The following is a 21,081-nucleotide window of genomic DNA, read 5'->3' on the forward strand; positions in this document are numbered from 1 at the left end:
TAAACCCTGACTCTGTACAGTTATTGATCCTAATGAACATACAATTTAGGAGCAGTGATAAGCCATTTGTGCCTTCAAGCCTGCTGTGCGAGTGAATAAGATCACAGCTGCTGTGTTTGTTTTTTGAATTTCACATTCCCATGCCACCCTGATATTTTGATTCCCCAGTCTAGCAAGAATCTATCTGCCTTGATTTAAAAATATTCAATGACCCCATCCTTCACCTCCTTCTGAGGCAGCATTCCAAAGTTGCACAATTCTTTGAGGGAATATTTATCTCTATGTCTGACTTAAGCAATTTTTAAACAGCGCTGCAGAGTTCCACTCATCAGAGGAAACATTATTTCCACATGAATCGAGACAAAACCAGTCAGGATCCTGTACACTTGAGTCAAATCACAGTTACTCAGTGAAGGATCCCATGCTTTCTGAATAAACAGTTACTTTTACCCTGTTGGCTCTGTTTTAGCTGAGCCTTAGTGAGACAATGTCAATAGTTTCCATATCTCAAGACCATTGGGCAAAACATTATATAAGTAGTGGCCATTCTGAGACCCATTTAAAAAAAGTGTGACTTTGTGAGATCGATGGAGACATGTTTAGGCTCATCTGTGATTCCAAAATAACCCATTAGGTATACTCGCAGTTTCGGGACCTTGATGGGTTCCTGGGTGTGAACAATACTTATGCAACTGGAAGAGCCATTGCTTTGAGGAGCAGGGCGGATACTTACTGAACTGGCTGCAGGTGAACAGCGCTGGTGTGGAATTGGTGCTGGTGTCAGTGGTGCTGAGATTGGAGAACAGGCCTGAGCTCTTGCGGTTAGGGTTAAGCATTGGCAGTGGTGTGTAATGGGGTGGCTCTGGGGAAGACATTTGTTGCTCTTCAGTGATGGTGCTTGTTGAACGGAGATAGCTTCGATACAAGGTGGCAGGATGGTACTTGGGAATGTGAGGTTCAGAATTCTGTAGAATAACACAAAAATATCCAGAGTTACTAATGTTACTAATGTTGTTGCCTTTAAATCTTAATTGATGTTTACTTAGATTACTTACAGTGTGGAAACAGGCCCTTCGGCCCAACAAGTCCACACCTACCCGCCGAAGCGCAACCCACCCGTACCCCTACATTTACCCCTTTAACCTAACACTACGGGCAATTTCCCATGGCCAATTCACCTGACCCGCACATCTTTGGACTGTGGGAGGAAACCGGAGCACCCGGAGGAAACCCACGCAGACACGGGGAGAATGTGCAAACTCCACACAGTCAGTCGCCTGAGTCGGGATGTCTTGCCTAAAATTAAGGCATGGGTCTTTGTAACCTCCATTCACCCATTCACCACTTTGTAACATCCCAAAAGGAGTTGCAGATGAAAAAGTACTTTTTGGGGTGTCAAAACGTAAGGAACCTGGCAGCCAGTTCACACAGAGCACATTCCCAGGGACAGCAGTTCACACAGAGCACATTCCCAGGGACAGCAGTTCACACAGAGCACATTCCCAGGGACAGCAATTTGATCATGAGGCAGTGTCAGATTTTTGTGATGTTGGCTGAGGGGTAAATGGTAAGTTTAGAACCCTAGGGAAACAGCTGCACGTATCCTTTGACTCATGTCGAAGTGGCACCAACAGCAGTGCAGGATTCTCGGTTAGTGCTCCAGTTTCTGGAGTCTGGCTTGAACTTTCAATTTGATTCAGGGGCAAGAGTGCTACTTACTGAATCATAACTGAGACCACATGTGAAACATTAACTCACAAATCAGTAGGTGCCAGATTCTGCTCCTCAACTGCAGAGTTAGCCAGGGCAGTACAATTGCCTCCATCCCTATTGCTTTCTCCTCTCAAATATAGAATATTAAGGGGTAATCTGATTGAAGCATTTAAGGTGATTAAAGAGATGATAGAGACTAATTTCGTCTGGAGGAGGAAGCCCAGATCATGGCCAGATTTGTACCAAGCTATTCAGAGGTGATGTCAGGAAGAACAACTTCAGGCAAAGGGAGTGGAAATCTGGAACTCTGTCCCTACTAAAAGCTGCTGAGAGTAGACGTTGGGATGGCTGTCTGGACAGCATTGGGATAATCAAGACTCGAGGTTTGGCTGAGGCAGGGGTGGAGTTGGGTGATATTATGGAATTGGAAGTAGAGAGACTTCTCAGTAGCTTCTCCAGTGGGCTCTCCCACCATTTTGGCACAGGGTAGCAGAGGCCAGTCCATAGGAGAGGAAACCGGAAATAACAAGCAAAGAAAGTCAGGGTTATAACAATAAAAGCAGATCCACCTCCTGTGCTGAGACATCAGCTATTCGGGTAAGTGTTGGCATATCCTGTTCAGGCAGGAAGCAGCCTGGATTCTCTGCCAGAAAGGTATCTTGCCTGCATCTGTCGGTCTTCACTGACATGGAAGTAGCTGTGAAGGGAGGGGAGAGGTGGCTGCCATCCCTTAAGAGTTTCTCTCCATCATTCTACAAAAGAAGCAGAAGTCTTTATCGAGTTACATCATATATGCAGCATGGAAACAGGCTGTTCGACCCAGCCAGATGATGCTGGTGCTTATCCTTCATAGCTCCCTCACCGTCTGTTCATCTCCACACCATCCTTTTATTCCTCTCAGTCACCTCTTTATCCAGCTTGTCCCTTAAATGTACCAACATTTTGATAGTTGTTAAGTTGGTTTTAATTTTCCAAAATTCCCTTGATTTATTGAATTGGAAAATAGTGAATTTAATTCCTTTACTCAAAAAGGAAGGAGAGAAAAAGCAATCTACAGGCCAATTAGTTTAATATCTGTTAACTGTAGCCTCATCCACCACTGGAAGTTCATTCCACACACGAATCACTCTCTGTGTAAAAATGTCACCCCTCGTGTCCTTTTTAAATCTTTCTCCTCTCATCGTTTAAAAAAAAACTTGTCTTTACCACTCATGATTTTGTAAACCTCTATAAGGTCACCCTTCAACCTCCTATGCGCCAGTGAAAAAAGTCCCAGTCTACCCAGCCTCTCCCTATAACTCAACCCTTCCATTCCCAGTAACATCCTGGTAAATCTTTTCTGGATCCTCTCCAGCTTAATAACATCTTTCCTGTAACAAGAAGACCAGAACTGGATACAGTATTCCAGAAGAAACCTCAGTGTTCAATATGACGTCCCAACGCCTTTACTCAAAGGTCTGAGCAATGAAGGCAAGTGTGCTAAATAGCTTCTTAACCACACCATTTACATGTGACTCAAACTTCAAAGAATTTGTATACCTGAACTCCTAGGTCCTAAACTAAGGAGTCACGAAGGAGATGCATTATTCGAAATATTGTAACAGGTTTACCTATTGGTATAAAAACAGAAAGGGCTGGAAAAACACAGTATGTGTAAGCAGAACTTAGGGAGAGAAACGGAGCAAACGTATCATTTCAATGTATTCTAAAGAAGAACCATACCTTTAATAGATTGTATTCTGTGTTTAAATTCACTTTTGAAATGGAGCAAACCAACTATTCTCCATCAACATGGCAGATGGAAATTCTGACACAGTGTTTTCTGTTATTGTCTACCATAAGTCTATGTTCACAAGCAAATAAATATTGGGATTCCTATAGTTCCAAGGTAAATTTGTTTCAAGGTCAAATTTATTGGCAACTCCTTGAATAGGGCCCTAGCCATCTGGTCGCTTTGCAAGCTTGATGCTGAGGTAGGACGTAGCAAAGCTATTCTGTGCAATAGTGGTTACCCTGATCAAATCATGACTCCCTGTATTTCACACAAATTCATAAAATAGTCTAAACCTGTCACTTTTGACCTTGGAAGGTATCTGGTCTACTTCTGATTACTCTGAAAGGGAAGATGACAATATTTACTGTGAACCATCTCAGGCTGCAACTTTGTAGTAAACCCATGAGTGGTAGTTTCCGCTAATAGCACATTGCTATCAAGCCAAAAAGATGTTCTGCCTTCTACTTCAGTGAGTCATGTGGTATATGAGCTTTAGTGAGAGTGTAACAACATATGTCGTCTGTCCCAACAACTATTGGACTTTATCAAACAACAAGTTCCATTGAACGTCTGCAGTGAAGAATGTGCTAATTGTGTTTAACCAAGCTATGTTGGCAAAACTCAGAAAATATGTACAAAAATAGGTGTGATTCTGCTATTGAATGACATTTGCTAAATAACCCTGGCTGTGCTAGTAATTATGCTGAAAACAAATTTAAGACTTCCAGTCAGGCTTGAAGTATGATTCACCTTTGCACATTATCTATTCATTCATGGGATGAGGGTGTCACTGGCTAGATCAGCATCCATTGCCCAACACCGGTTGTAGTTTGGTTCTTCATCAGCAACAGAGTGAAAGGGTACCCAGATACAATGTTATTGTATGAATGAGTGCACTCGAGGGGCTGAATGGCCTACTGCTACTCTTATGTTGTGTGTTCATATTTCCGAGAGCAGTTTTGAGTTTCAGCCACATTGTTGTGGGTCTGAAGTCATACATAAGCCAAACCAGATAAGGATGGCGATTACCTTCCCTAAAAGACATCAGTGAACCAAATGGATTTTTGTTAACAGCGACTAATAGCAGATTTATTAAGAGAATTCAAACTCAAGCTGCCGTGGTGGGATTTAAACACAGTTCCCAGAGCATTAGCCTGACTCTTTGGATTACTAATCCAGTGATATCGCAACTGCATCATCTGTCTTATAAATAAATTTATGGAGAATAAAAATAGAGAATGTCTGAAATAACTGCACAAAAGCCGGTATCTGTCACCAGGTCACCCTTAATTTACTTGTGCACAGCACATTGGCTGTGGCCAGCCAGCTCAGAGTCAGTCCCCTGAACTAAGAAGAAATCTCCTGGTTATATATTTTTTTCTTGACTGAGGAGATTCTAATCTCCTGGTTATATTTTTCTTTTATTTCCAGGAATACCAGTTAACAAAACTGGCTTTGTAAACCAGCCGGTTTAGGAATCAGGTCCTCCTTAAAAAAAGCAGAAACCAACAGCAGCAGGAACACACTGACTGTGGCCCAGCCAGCACAGAGGCAGTCCCCTAGACTGAGGGGATTCTAAATCTCCTGGTTATATTGGTCAGCCAGGGCTTTCCTGATTGTCCCAGGTTAACAGCCCCAATCAAGGATCTCATCGTCAATAAGAACCAGTGGGTTCCAAACACGACGGTGTCCCAAAAGTTTGTAGATCACTGTTTAGGCCTTAACTGGAGGATTGTGAACTATCCTGGGCATAACACTTCAGGTAAAATGAAATGATACTTGAAACAGTTCAGAGGAGATTGAAAGGATGTCATCAGGGATGGTAAAGGTATTTGATGGGCACAGAGGAGGTTTACCAGGAAGTTAGCAAGGATGAGGGGCTTCAGTGAAGTTGGAAAGTTGGGACTTGGAATGGAGATCATTTAGAGGGCTGTAAGAGTTTGAGTATTGAGCTGCCTTCACAGAATGAGACAGTACGGAAGGAGGATATTTAGTCCATTGAATCTGTGCAGGCCTTTTGAAAGAGTCATCCAATTAGATCCCATTCCTGCCCTTTGATCCCATTGCCCTGTCCTCTCCAGGATCAATCCAGTATTCTATGGCAAGTTACTGGCTCCATGAAGAGTACACCAATATTAAATGCCAGGGTTTTGTTGCCAGTTTGAGAGAGTTTTTGTTTAAGATATTGCTATTAGACATTAATTAGAATAAAATTTGCAGCAGGTTCTGGGGGAATCACCGTGGAAGACCTGCAGGGATGATATAATCGTTCGTGAAAGTTTACACTACAATGTCAGGGAGATTCAACACAAGCAATACACTGGTGAGTCAGCTGCCTATATGATACTCTGTTTCTGTGGTCATTGGGTAGATCTCAAAACTATTTATTGGGAGGTGACGCACCCCATGGTACAATAACAATAAGAAGCAGCATAAAAGCTCAGCAAAGCTGAGAGGGATTTCATAACTTGGGGTTAGAAAGAAAACCGCTGGTTTGGACCTTGTGAATAATAGTCCCTTTATTCATTCATGGAGTGTGGATGTCACTGGCTGGGCCAGCGTTTGTTACCCACTTTGTTGCCCTTGAGAAGGTGGTGGTGAGCTGCCTGCAATTCACTGAACTGCAACACTAAGCTCCAAACTGATGGGAATGCAGTACATTCAGCTAGCTCACACTAACAGCAGAGGCAGGACTCACTGGGTAGCTTTTTCAAAGAGCCTTTATAGACGCAATGGGCTGGATGACCTCATTCTGTGCTGCAAGAGTCTGTGACGCTCTGTACATTGAATAGGAGAAAGGTGTCATGCAGGGAGACATGGGCAGGGGTGTAAAATCAAATTAATGTTTGGTCTCTGCTAGTGCTTGCTCTAAGCTTGTTTTTCTAACTCGAGGTGGATACAAGGTTGAGAGTGTGGTGCCTCGGTCAGCAGCATCCAAGGAGCAGGAGAATCGACGTTTCGGGAATAAACCCTTCATCAGGAAGCCCTTTCCTGATGGAGGGCTTATCCCCGAAACATTGATTCTCCTGCTGTGTCTTTCCAGCACTGCACTCTCGGTTCTGATCTCCAGCATCTGCAGTCCTCAGTTTCTCCCAGGTGGGTACAAGATGCAGATCAGAGCTAGGTTTGTTCAGGCCAGGGTATCTGGTGGTAAATAATAAATACCAGCTTTGCTGTGAACACACATTTCCACAATGAAAGTAATTTTTAAGTGTGAATTATTAAGATTATCTCACATCCTTTTCCCATTTTGCAATTCCTCAGCTCCTGCTGGATGTGGATTAGAGGTATCAGATATTTTGTCCTTGTGATTTAATTTGACCAGCATTGTAATGTTGTTCAGTCTATCATGCACGTGCTAACATTTTAATTGAAAATGCCTATCATAGCCCAGTTTCCTTGTCCGGTCTCCTTTTCTTCCTCAGCTCGGACTTATTCATGCCTGACAACAAGTTGTTGTTTTCTCACAAACTTTCATAAGAACCCTCTTGGTAAACTGCTTCTTACCATTCCAGTGAAAGGTTATTCCCATTTCTAGCACAAACACTTCTCCTCTTCACCCTGCCCTCTCTGTAACTGTACTCATGTGAGCTGCTGATTTTAATGAAACAGTAAGCAACAGAGTGAGAGATAGCGAGCTGTTATGCTGCCTGTTGTGGTGTTTACTGACCTGGCTGACACTGTGAGATGTCCTCATACATTCATTACTGCCTGTGTGAATGTGTAGGGCTGAAAGGCTGTGGAATTGTTCCTTGCAGTAACCACAGGTGAAAGAATATGGGGAATCTGCCTTCTCTTCCATCCCTTTCCTGTGCGACAAAGAAAGAATAAAAATAATGCATTTCATATCACATCTTTCACCAGCATGGCACGTCTCAAAATCTACTACAGCCAAACAAACACTTCTAAAGAGTACCGACTGTTGGAAATTTGTAATTAGCAGCTGATTTCACACAGCAGACTCCCACATGTAGCACTGTCATATTGAATGTCTAATCTGTTTAACCCTCTCGGCTGAGGGGATTTAAAAGAAGAACAAAGAACAGTACAGCACAGGAACAGGCCCTTCAGCCCACCAAGACTGCACGGACACGTGATGCCTTTCTAAACTAAAAACCTTTTTCAGTATGAGTCCATATCCCTCTATTCTCTGTCTATCTGTCAAGGTGCTTCTTAAATGTTGCTGTTGTACATGCCTCCGCCACTTCCTCTGGCAGCGCGTTTTAGGTAGCTACCACTCTATATGTCTGAAAAACATGCCTCTCGCATCTCCTTTCAACCTATCACCTTCTACCTTAAACCTATGTCCTCCAGTAATTTACATTTCTACCCTGGGTAAAAGAATATCCATTCTATCCATGCTTGTCATAATCTTGTAAACTTCTATCAGGTTACCCCTCATCCTTTGGCATTCAAGTGAAAACAAACAAAGTTGTCCAATCTCTCCTCATAGCTAACATCCTCCGAACCAGGCAACATTCTGGTAAACCATTTCTGTACCCTCTCCAAAGGATGCATTTCCTTCTGGTAATGTGGCCACCAGAACTGAACACAGTATTCCAAATAAGGCCTCACTAAAGTTCTATACAGCTGCAACATGACTTGCCAATTTTTATACTCTATGCCCTGACTGACAAAGGCAAGCATGCCATATGCCTTTTTGACCACCTTATCTACTTGTGTTGCCACTTTAAGGAAGTTCCAGGACACCAGGCAAAATTCCCCTGCTTTCCTTCCAACAGTAGTTCTTAGGTCTTTCACATTCACCCAAGAGAGCAGTTAGTTCCTTGTGACCATGTCTTGTGTGAAAGATAGCACCTTCAACAGTGCAGCACTCTTTCAATACTGACCGTCTGACAGTGTATCACTCCCCCAGTACTGACCCTCAGTGCTGATCCTCCAACAGTGCGTCACTTCCTCAGTACTGACTTTGCAAAGGTGCAATGTTCCCTCAGCACTGACCCATCAAAATGTGGCGCTTCCTCAGCACTGACTCTCCAACAATGTGTCACTACCAAAGTACTGACACTCTGAAAATGTGGCACTCCCTCTGCACTAACCCTTTGAAGGTGCTGTGCTGACATTGGTAGTGGGCAAGTTGTTGGAGGGAATCCTGAGGGATAGGGTTTACACGTATTTGGAAAGGCAAGGACTGATTAGGGATAGTCAACATGGCTTTTGTGAGTGGGAAATCATGTCTCATGAACTTGACTGAGTTTTTTGAAGAAGTAACAAAGAGGATTGATGAGGGCAGAGCAGTAGAGATGATCTATATGGACTTCAGTAAGGTGTTCGACAAGATTTCCCATGGGATACTGGTTAGCAAGGTTAAATATAAATGCGAGGTGCTGCATTTTGGGAAAGCAAATCTTGTCAGGACTTGTACACTTAATGGTAAGGTCCTAGGGAGTGTTGCTGAACAAAGAGACATTGGAGTGCAGGTTCATAGCTCCTTGAAAGTGGAGTTGCAGGTAGATAGGATAGTGAAGAAGGCGTTTGGTATGATTTCCTTTATTGGTCAGAGTATTGAGTACAGGAATTGGGAGGTCATGTTGTGGCTGTACAGGACATTAGTTAGGCCACTGTTGGAATATTGTGTGCAATTCTGGTCTCCTTCCTATCAGAAAGATGTTGTGAAACATGAAAGGGTTCAGAAAAGATTTACAAGGATGTTGCCAGGGTTGGAGGATTTGAGCTACAGGGAGAGGCTGAACAGGCTGGGACTGTTTTCCCTGGAGCATCAGAGGCTGAGGGGTGACCTTATAGAGGTTTACAAAATTATGAGGGGCATGGATAGGGTAAATAGGCAAAGTCTTTTCCCTGGGGTCGGGGAGTCCAGAAGTAGAGGGCATAGGTTTAGGGTGAGAGGGGAAAGCTATAAAAGAGACCTAAGGGGCAACTTTTTCACACAGAGGGCGGTACGTGTATGGAATGAGCTGCCAGAGGAAGTTGTATCTGGATGGATATATGAATAGGAAGGGTTTAGAGAGATATGGGCCACGTGCTGTCAAATGGGACTAAATTAGGTTTGGATATCTAGTCAGCATGCACAAGTTGGACTGAAGGGTCCGTTTCCGTTCCATATACCTCTATGATTGTATGACTCTACAACTTGGGAACAGAGATCTCAGTAATTCATCTTAATTGATCTGAGGATGTGACTACTCAGAGGCTATTTTGCAACAGAGAGTACTCTGTTAACAATGTACTTAAGGGGAACAGGCCATTTAAGCATAAAACTATCTCAGTGAAACATTACAGCTGACTCCACAAGCAATACAGCAATCTCTATAGGCGGCACTCCTCTCAGTACAGAGTGGAAAAGTAATAATGTTCTGTTCTGCTTTCAGCTTAAGTTTAGTCTAAAATTAGTTGCCATGACACTCGTGACAACTCGCACCAACATCTACCTTGGGTATGAACCCATTAAGATCAGGCAAAGCCTGTCACTGGTACTGACTGTCACTGTATTGTGGGTTGGAGGAGGAAGTTCCCTCCAGTGCCATACATTACCTTTGGTCTGACATTCTCGCACAGGCCTGAGGAATTTGGTGAGCCTGCAAGAACAAAAACAATTCATCATCATTATCTCTCCATAGTGCTCGTAAAAGTGCATTTGAAGGAACTCATTATGTATTCACTCCTACACTCATTCAGTTTCCAAACCACAGTGTGGGCCAGTGATCTGACTGAGCCCAACAGATCATGTAAGTTCTGCATTCTGTCACTGGTGTGTGCTGCCTGAGGTGATATCTGCCCATTTGGTGCTGAGACTCTGGCCCTTTATGTTTTGTTACATCCACGCTTAGCTGCTGGGTGGCACAGTGGTTAGCACTGCTGCCTCACAGCACCAGAGACCTGGGTTTAATTCCCGCTTCAGGCAACTGTCTGTGTGGAGTTTGCACATTCTCCCCATGTCTGTGTGGGTTTCCTCCAGGTGCTCCGGTTTCCTCCCACAGTCCAAAGGTGTGCGGGTTAGGGTGGATTGGCCATGCTAAATTGCCCATAGTGTTAGGTGAAGGGGGAAATGTAGGGGAGTGGTTCTGGGTGGGTTGCTCTTCGAAGGGTCGGTGTGGACTTGTTGGGCCGAAGGGCCTGTTGCCGTACTGTAAGTATTCTAATCTAATCTAATCAAAAACCATCACCATCTCCATATTTCACAAACTTGGAGCATGATTCTGGGCAGTGGTAACCACTGAGATGTTGAGGATTGTTTCAGTGAAGGCAAACCCATTGAATATCGTAGAAACCCAACAGAGGAGAAGCAGACCATTTGGCCCATCAATTCCATAATGAGCCTCTGAAGAACATCCCATCCATACCTGCTCCCTACCCCGTAACCTCACTTTTACCATGGCTGACCCATCTATCCTGCATATCCCTGGACATTCTGGGTAATTTAGCATTGCCAATCTGCTTAACTTGCATATCTTTGGACTGTGGGAGGAAACTGGAGCACCTGGAGGAAACCCACGCAAACACAGGGAGAATGTGCAAACTCCACACAGACAGTCTCCTGAGGGTGGACTTGAACCCAGTTCCCTGGTGAGGCAGCAGTGAGCCACCATGCCACCCTGTCTTAAGGGGCAATGTTTAGATTGTCTCTTAGACGCTCATTGCCTGACATTTGTGTGACATGATGTTACTTCGCCCACTACAGCTTTGTCACTCACTTTATCTGTACTCCTTTGGTGTAATCTCCTTACAACTCACTTCCCTACTGATCTTTCTGTGATCAGCATATTTACCATTTACCACTGAACCTTCCATCCAAATCATTGAAATAAATGATAAAATATTGAGGTTCAATCACTGATCCCTGTGGCAAATCACTTTATACATATTGCAACCAGAAAATGACCCAGTTATAGAGTTGCCAACACTGTTTCCTATTAGCTAGCTAATCTATCCATACAAAAGGTTAGTTCCTACACCATGAGATTTTATTTACTGTAATAACTTTTTGTTATGAAGACTATCAAATGTCTTCTGGGAATTTAAGTACTGTATATTGACTGGCTCTCCTTTACCCACACTGCATGCCAGTTCCTCAAAGAGCCCCAACAAATTAGTTAAATACTCTTTCACTAAACCATGTTAACTCTGCTCATTACCATGTGTTATTCTAGTGCTTTGCTGTAACATCTTAAATAGTAGCTTATAACATCTCTATTTTATATGTTAACTAGCCTTTAGTTTCCTGTTTTCTGTCTTCATCCCTTTTTGAATAAAATAGTTACGTTTCATTTCATTGCCGTCTTGCACGTCTTCTTGTTTCACTGCACGATTGGTTTCAGCTGTTTGGAGCCTAATCTCTGAATTTCTTCTCTAAATGTCTCTGCATCTCTCTCTTTCTTGAAGTTACTGCTTCCACTTACCTTTTTGACCAATCTTGTGGTAATGTCTGTCATAGTGCGATATTTAATTTTGACTGATGACATTCCTATGGGAAGTTCTCTTACATTAAAGGCACATAGAACTGCAAGTTTTATTTTAAGGGTTTTACATTTAACCTGGTGATATTGAGCCAAGTAAGGAAATTAATAAAGAGGTGTCACCTGGTTTGCAAGTTCAGATAGGTCAAAGTTGGGATGGTGCCCAATCCCCACTCACTCCCTTCTCACTCGCATGTGATCACCTTCGTCATGATTTCCAGGGGAAAAAGAGAAGACAAAACAATGAAACTATTGAACCTAATATCTGTGACTGACTTCCTCCAGCGAGACGAGATATCAGCATATGGATCAGATTGAGTGCTTCAAACAGGAATGCTGTATCTCCACGTGCCCCTACCTGCTGCCAGAAGATGCCTGGTGGGCAGGCCTGTGATCCCACTTCTTTAGCAACTGGCATGTTCAGTGGACCCTGAAACTCTGCACATGCGGAGTGCTCGCCGTTCTCCAGCTCCTGCCTTGAACAGCCCATTGTGTACTGCATGGAGGGAGAGTTGTTGAGCTGCTGAGGACTCTGCACTGAAACACAAGGAGGAGAGTCAGTAATCAGTTGGTGGATTGAACACATTCAGGTCTGTGAAAAAATAGGCCTTTCAGCCGAACAGCATTGTGTTGGTGATTACACTGCACACAAACACTACACCATTCTATTTCATTTCACCCCATTAGCATACTCTTCGATTCCTTTGTCCTCTTAAATTTATCTGTTGGATATGGAAGTGACCATTTTATATATATTTATGCCCACGGTTCAGTTATTTCTGCAAATGGAAACATCTCTATGCCTAATGTTTCATATCTTAAAACCTCCTCTAGGTTAGGACATTAATAATATTGTCAGTTCAGTTGATCAGATTGGTTTACCTTTATTAAACTTTATTAAACTTTGCGTTTCCATTGGACCTTACTACTTCACACAGCTGATTGAATGTTCTTCATTATGTTGGATATCCAGAAGATCTCCCAAAACACAGTGTGCAATGAGGAACTGAGGTAACATTGCTTGTGAGAAGAGTGTTGACCAGAGAGAATTCCCCTGTTTGACAAAACCTGACATTTAAAAGTCTTCAATAAGCAGATAAAGAGGAGGAAAACTCTTCTGCCAATGAGGCACTAGTACTTTGAGGCACTTTACCTGAAGGTACTGGTGAAATCAACTGACCTAAGTTATAGCCTGTGATTAGTCAAGACACATATGGGTTTAAAGGAGATCTAAATAAATGCAAGGGAGAAAGGAACAAAAGGGTATGTTATGGGGGAGAAGGGAAGATGAAGGGGGGTGGGAGTAAATTTGTGTAGAGCAGATAAACAGCACAGAGCAGTTGATCTGAATGGCCTGTTACTGCAGTAGCCATTGTATATCTACAAAATTTAACAGGACTCTAAAATACCCCATCATTGGTATTCCACGAAGGTTTCCATCTCCCTTGCCTTTACTAAAAATTCGAAGACTGACATTGATTTTTGTTAGGCTGAAGGAATCAGATATTTATCAAAAAAAAGAGTAAATGGAGTTGAGTAACAGGATTAGGCAGGATCTGATTGAACACAGAATAGGCTGGGTGGACTGAGAAGCCACCTCTTGCTATGATTTGAAAGATTTTGAAGGGTTGTATTTTAATGCTCTGTCACACATACCACCTCCTCACTAGTTGATAACCTGTCAAATCACAGAACCAGGAGAAAGTGAGGACTGCAGATGCTGGAGATCAGAGCTTAAAAATGTGTTGCTGGAAAAGCGCAGCAGGTCAGGAATCCTGAAGAAGGGCTTATGCCTGAAACGTCGATTCTCCTGCTCCTTTGATGCTGCCTGACCTGCTGCGCTTTTCCAGCAACACATTTTTAAGCTCAAATCACAGAACCATAATAACACAGAAGGGAGTAATTCAGTCCATTGTGACTGCACCAGCTTTACAAATGAACATCATTACCCACTGCCAATCTCCTCCCTCTTCCCCATACACTTGCACCCAATTTCCAGCCAAAGAATTATCCAGTGCCCTTCTTAAATGCTGCAATTGAACCATTGCCACATTTCTAGGCAGTGCATTCCAGACCACAACTTTGTGCTGCGTGAAGGTTTGCACATCACTTTAAATGTTTCTCTCCAGCTACCGTACCCAGCATGAAAACCTCGATCAAATCTCCTCTTGGGCTTTTTCTCTCCAAGAAGAACAGTCCCAGCTGCTTCAATCTATCCTCAAAATTAAAGTCTTTCATTCCTATAACCCTTCTTGTAAATTGTTTCAGCACTCTCTCCAATGCATTTATACCTTTCCTATAATGTGATGCTCATAACTGTACACAATACTCCAGATGAGGTCTAACAGGCGTCTTATACAAATTCAAAATCACCTCCTTGTGGCTCTTGTACTCTGTGCCCATACTAATAAAGCTGAGAATACTGTATGCTTTATTAACTGCTCTCCACCTGTTCTGCCATCTTCCTCGCAAAGTGCATGAATCTTATTGGTCACCTATCTGCCCACTCCGGCAACTTGTCAATGTGCTTCTGGAGTTCCATACCATCTCCTCACAGTTTACAATTCTTCAAAGTGTCATTCATCTGCAAACAATGTCAAATCCTGAGAAATTTCACTCGAAATCTTCCACCAAAAATTATACATTGATCATTACTCTCTGTTTCCTATCATTCAGCCAATTATGTATCAGTAAAAGCCGAAAGAACTGTGGATGTTGGAAATCAAAGACTAAAACTGAAGTTGCTGGCAAGGCTCAGCAGGTCTGACTTTTCAGTTTCAATCAGTTCTGAAATGTTAATCTGAAACGTTAACCCTGATTCCTCTTCACAGATGCTGCCAGACTTGCTGGGCCTTTCTAGCAATTAAGAAACCATATGGCTTCTATCCCTAACTTTCCTGACAAGTCTGTTGTGTGGCAGTATATCAAGCACCGTTTCAAAATCCATGTACACCACATCAGCAGTGTTACATACATCGAGCCTTTCTGGTACCTTTTACAGATACTCCAACAGGTTAGTTAATTCGAATTTCCCCTTTAGAAATTCTTGCTGACTGTTACTATTCGAGCCACATTTTTCAATTTACTTGCTAATCCTATCCTCAATATTTATTCCTAGAAGTCACCCCACCACTAAAGTTAAACAGACTGATCTGTAATTACTGGGATTATCCTTACAATATTTCTGAAACAAGGCTGTAATGTTTCCAATTCTCCAGTCTTCTGGCACCTCCCTGAGTTCCAGAGAGATTGAAAGATTATGGCAATCATTTTTTTGGATGCTGCCTGACCCTGTTGTGATCTCCAGCATTTTTTGTTTTCATTATAGATTTCAGCATCTGCAGTAATTTGCTCCTTCACTTTTTTCAAAATCCTTGGAGACATCCTGAATACTTTACTGGAGGACCCTGACAAATGCCACATTCTTCACTCTAACATTCCTGATACACTCAGGGCTAACATAAACAGATGTTTAACCAGGAGGGGCACCTAACACTATTGCAGAAAAAAAGGCAGGAAATCAGAGTTGAGGATTATCGGTTGTGATAACATTGAATGAGAGAATGAACTTGATCGACCAAATGCCTACTTTTGCTCTTACATCTTATCACTCATCCTTCACAATAACATTCCACATTCTTCATTGTAAAACTCTGATGTATCCCACATCCTTCACAATAACACTGATAACATATTCCACATGCTTCACCATAATACTCTGTTATATCTCACACTGTTCACTGTAATACTGAAATATCCAACATCCTTCACTGTAACACTGAAATATCCAGCATCCTCCACTGTAATTCTCTGCTATATCCCGCATCCTTCACTGTAACACAGATATATCCCACATCCTTCACTGTAACACAGATATATCCCACATCCTTGACTGTAACACTGATATATCCCACATCATTCACTGTAATACTGATATATCCCACAGTGTTCACTGTAATACTGATGTATCCCGAATCCTTCACTGTAATACTGATATATCCTACATATTCACTGTAACTCTCTGATATCTCCCACACGGTTCACTGTAACAATGATATGTCCCATATCATTCACTGTAACACTGATATATCCGACATCATTCATTGAAATGCTGATCTATCCCACACCCGTCACTGCAATACTGATCTATCCCACACCATTCACTGTAATACTGATATATTTCATACCATTCACTGTCATACTGATGTATCCCACACTGTTCACTGTTAAGAATCACACAACACCAGGTTAATATGCAAAAAATCACAACCATCTGATGAAGGAGCAACGCTCCAAAAGCTGGTGCTTTCCAATAAACCTATTGAACTATAACCTGGTGTTGTGTGATTTTTAACTTTGTACACCCCAGTAAGTCTGATATATCCCATAGCATTCACTGTAACACTGATATATCCCAAACCTTTCACTATTAACCCTCTGATATATCCTACATCCTTCACTAACATTTTGCGAAATCCCACATCCTTCACTATTACATTCTACATTCTTTATTGTTAACCGTGTGATGCATCCCACTTCTTTCACTGTAACACACCAATATAACCTTCTTCACTCATTGTAACTCTCTGATAGATATCTTCACTGTAACACTCTTATAGAGTCATTGAGATGTGTACCATGGAAACAGACCCTTTGGTCCAACTTGTCCATGCTGACCAGGTTTTCCAAAGTAAACTAGTCCTATTTTCTTGTGCTTGGCCTATATCCAAACCTTTCCTATTCATGTACCTGTCCAATTGTCTTTTAATTGCTGTAATTATACCCACTTCCTTTGGTTCATTCCATACACAATGTGTGAAAAGGATGCCCCTGGGTCCCTTTGAAATCTTTCTCCTCTCACCTTAAACCTATGCCCTCTAATTTTGGACTCCCTAACTGTAGGGAAAAGACCTTTGCAATTCCCCTTATCTATACCCCTCATAATTTTATAAACCACTAAAAGATCACTCCTTAATCTCCTACACTCCAGTGCAAAAAGTCCCAGCTTCTCCAACTTCTTTGTATAACTCAAACCCTCTATTCCTAGCAACATACTTGTAGATCACTCACGGTAACAATCAGCACACATAGAATCATATAATCCCTATAGTGTGGAAGCAGGCCTATCGGCCCATTGAGTACACCGACTCTCCGAAAAGCATCCCACCCAGACCCACACCCCATCCTATCCCTGTAACCCGGCATTTCCCATGACTAAATCACCTAGTCTGCACATCCCTGGACACCATGGGAGATTTTAGCACGGACAATCCACCCTAACCTGCACACCTGTGGACTGTGGAAGAAAACTGCAGACATGGGGATAATGTGCAAACTCCACACAAACAGTCGCCCCAGAGTGGAATTGAACTTGGGTTCCTTGTGCTCTAAGGCAGCAGTACATTATGAAGCCAAATACATTCCAGGAGAAACAGAAGTACCTGGTGAGCTGTGGCTTGGCTGCTGGTAGAGCTGGTGTGTCAGGGTCTCTCTCTGCTGCGCTTGTACCCTGTAGTGTTGTCTTTCACCGTACAGGAATTGAGGAGGTGCATTGAATGAGTGGTGGAATTGCTCGAACTTTCCTGGCTGACACTGGTGTGGGTGGACGGGCCCCTGGACAGGCTCCCTGCTAATCTGCATGTGCTGCAACAACTGATGATGACTTGGCTGCTGTACCTGGTGGTAGGGGCCCATTTGGTGCTGGCTGTCACTCTGCTGTTTGGTGTCACCTGAGGGTTTGTGGAGCTGATGTTGCTGCATTTGGATGGCGGGCTGCTGCACGATATCTTGCGCCATCTGCTGGCTGACAGTGGGAGGCTGCTGCTGCTGCAGCCCTGCCATGCGCCGCAGCTGAGGGTAGCTATAATGCAGCGACTGCGGAAGTAAAACTTTGGGCTGCTGGTTTGTGGGCATGCATGGCACGTGCTGAGACACTCTGGGCTGAGGGTAGCGTTCTGCTGGTGCTTTCTGCAAGAGCATTTGCCGCAGTGTGATGTTCTGTGTGTAGCTGCCTGTCACGCTGGAGCTGTGACCCAGAGAGTGTCGGTTCGCGAAGGCTTTGTTGAATGAGTCCAACTTCCCATCTGCTCGTTTAGGCAGCTGCAAATCGCACTGTTCGAGGAGGCCATAAGTATGCCCACTTGCTGCTCTCACCAGTCTAGGATCACTGGGCTCTTGCTTCACAGTTACTTGGTTGCTGATGTCTGAGTGGTCCCAGCCAGCATTCCCAGTCAGCTCCAACCCTTTGTGTCCACCCAACTCCAGCCTGCCAGCCTCCATGGGGTCAGGATCGAAGCAGGATGAGACAGGAGAGTTTGACTCTGGGACACTCTCCAGTCCAAGTGTGTGTGAGAGGCTGCTGTCCATCCCAGGCAAAGGGCCACACTGCCCTTGGTGACGTTGAAAATAAAGCAGTCCCGCTCCCTCGCTGGTCTCTGGCTGGTTCAGCTGTTGCTCGCCCATGGCTTGAACCCACTCTGGCTAATTTGTGTATGCCAAGGAAGTCTGCAGGTCATCAGTCACCAGAGCTGGGAGCTGAAACAAAGCAGAGGCATTAGCCATGAATCAATTAGGCTTAACATTCACTGGGTGGGCGGCTGAACAGGAGGGGCTGAATGTCAGAATTTGAACGTGTGTGTACGTGTATGTGTGTGTGTGTAGGAGGGCACACACGCTCACATGCTGTCTCACATAAACTCATCATCTCAAACAACCTCTCACACACACACTCTCACTTACATTCACAGATCCTCTCTCATACACACACTCACACACTCCCTCCCTCACATACACTCTCACACTTCCACACTTTCACACTTACATGCTGTCTCACATTCACACACACACTGACATGCTCACAGAGCCTCTCTTACACTCTCAAATACCCACACCCAAATGCCCTGTACCTCACACATACACTCTCACAGGCCCTCTTTCTCACTCCCTCACACACTGTTTCTCTCACACTATCACATTCTCTCTCTTTTCCACACTTGGTCTCTCACATGCTGTGACTCTCGCGTGTGCATGTCCCGCACAGAAACAAACTCTCTGTCTCGTACACTGTCCCTACCACACACTCTCTGTTACACCATGTCTCCCTCTCTCACCCTGTCGTACACCCTCTCTCTCACAAACTCACTGTCTCACACATTCTCTCTCGTGTACTATCTCCCACATGCTCTTTTTCACACCCTCTCTCACACCCTCTTTTACACATTCTCTTACATACTCTGTCCCACATGCTCCCTCACATTCCCTCTCACAAACACACACTGTCTCTCAGACACCCTCTCTCTCTCCCACACCCTTTCTCACATTCTCTCTCTCACACACTCTCCCCACCTCTCTCTCACTCACTCTCACACACTGTCTATCTCTGACACACCATCTCTCTCACACTCTCTCTTTCCCGCACAATGTCTATCACACACACTCACATTCTCACTGTTACTCCTGTAAACACAGACTGAGATCCATATTTGAGGCCTTGACTGAGAGATTTTATTCACTGGAATCATCAAAAGAGTTTTCAAATTAGCAGTTTGGTTAAATGTTTTATATCAAATTATCATTGTCATGGATGGTGCAAGAAGTTCCCCGACATTGAGAAAATATTACTGGACATGGGGAAACCAGATGGTGTGCCTTTTCAAAATGAATTTTAACCAAAGAACAGATAAGCATCAGCCACTCTATTTCTCAGTAATTCTCATTTACAAATATTTGGATCTTAGTTATACCCATGACAGTAATAATTAATCATTTGACAAAGTATTCTGCTCACTAGATGATGGACAATGATAATAGGAAATGAAGTATTTTTCTCTTCATTTCATAATGTCTTGAGTGACAAGATTTACCATCAGATTGCCTCCTAGATAGGGACAGCACAGGGTTAGATACAGAGTGAAGCTCCCTCTACACTATCCCCTTCAAACACTCCCGGGACAGGGACAGCATGGGGTTAGATACAGAGTAAAGCTCTCCTAACACTGTCCCTATCAAACATTGCCAGGGCAGGGACAGAATAGGTTTAGAGACAGATTAAAGCTACCTGTACAAATAATAAAGATCTGCAGATGTTGGAAATCTGAAACAAAAACAGCTCTGAAAAAGGGTCACTGGGTTTTGTGTGTGGGAAATCATGTCTCATGAGCTTGATTGAGTTTTTTGAATAAGTAACAAAGAGGATTGATGATGGCAGAGCGGTATACATGATCTATATGGACTTCAGTAAGGAGTTTGACAAGGCAACCTTGTGAGACTGCGAGCAAGGTTAGATCTCGATACACAATTGGCTCAAAGGTAGAAGACAGGGTGGTGGTGGAGGGTTGTTTTTCAGACTGGAGGCCTGTGACCAGTGGAGTGCTACAAGGATCGGTGCTGGGTCCTCTATTGTTTGTCATTTATATAAATGATTTGAATGCGAGCATAAGAGGCACAGTTAGTAAGTTTGCAGATGACACCAAAATTTGAGTTGTAGTGGACAGAAAATAAGGTTACCTCACATTACAACAGGATCTTGATCGGATGGGCCAATGGGCTGAGTAGTGGCAGATGGAGTTTAATTCAGATAAATGCGAGGTGCTGCAGTTTGGGAAAGCAAACCTTAGCAGGACTTATATACTTAATGGTAAGGTCCTAGGGAGTGTTGCTGAACAAAGAAACCTTGGAGTACAGGTTCATAGCTCCTTGAAAGTGGAGTCGCAGGTAGATAGGATAGTGAAGTAGGCGTTTGGTATGCTTTCCTTTATTGGTCAGAGTATTGAGTGCAGGAGTTGGGAGGTCATGTTGCAGCTGTACAGGACATTGGATAGGCCACTGTTGGAATATTGTGTGCAGTTCTGGTCTCCTTCCTATCGGAAGGATATTGTGTAACTTGAAAGGGTTCAGGAAAGATTTACAAGGATGTTGCCAGGATTAGAGGATTTGAGCTACAGGGAGAGGCTGAACAGGCTGGGGCTGTTTTCCCTGGAGCGTCGGAGGCTGAGGGATTACCTTTTAGAAGTTTATAAAATCATGAGGGACATGTATAGGATAAATAGACAAAGTCTTTTCCCCGGGGTGGAGGAGTCCAGAACTAGAGGGCATAGGTTTAGGGTGAGAGGGGAAAGATTTAAAAGGGACCTACGGGGCAACTTTTTAACGCAGAGGTAG

The 21,081-nt window shown here is 43.4% G+C and overlaps 1 protein-coding gene across 5 annotated transcripts in view; it reads right to left on the minus strand.

The window, feature by feature from the left end:
• The window catches only part of LOC122543785 (transcriptional-regulating factor 1-like), a 90,720-nt gene that overhangs the window by 16,691 nt on the left and 52,948 nt on the right, over window positions 1-21,081 (minus strand). For all 5 annotated transcript variants that reach the window (XM_043682554.2, XM_087983574.1, XM_087983575.1 and 2 more), the window contains exons 2-7: window positions 17,364-18,456; window positions 12,281-12,459; window positions 10,001-10,044; window positions 7,158-7,296; window positions 2,283-2,465; window positions 734-965 (exon numbers count right to left, since the gene is read on the minus strand). In XM_043682554.2, the coding sequence (XP_043538489.1) occupies window positions 734-965; window positions 2,283-2,465; window positions 7,158-7,296; window positions 10,001-10,044; window positions 12,281-12,459; window positions 17,364-18,384 (1,798 nt within the window). In that variant the 5' untranslated portion in view covers window positions 18,385-18,456. The remainder of the gene's footprint in view (window positions 1-733; window positions 966-2,282; window positions 2,466-7,157; window positions 7,297-10,000; window positions 10,045-12,280; window positions 12,460-17,363; window positions 18,457-21,081) is intronic.

This window comes from Chiloscyllium plagiosum, unplaced genomic scaffold, assembly GCF_037043375.1.
Source record: "Chiloscyllium plagiosum isolate Xiang-an unplaced genomic scaffold, Cpla_swu_hap1 HiC_scaffold_46, whole genome shotgun sequence".
NCBI lineage: Eukaryota > Metazoa > Chordata > Chondrichthyes > Orectolobiformes > Hemiscylliidae > Chiloscyllium > Chiloscyllium plagiosum.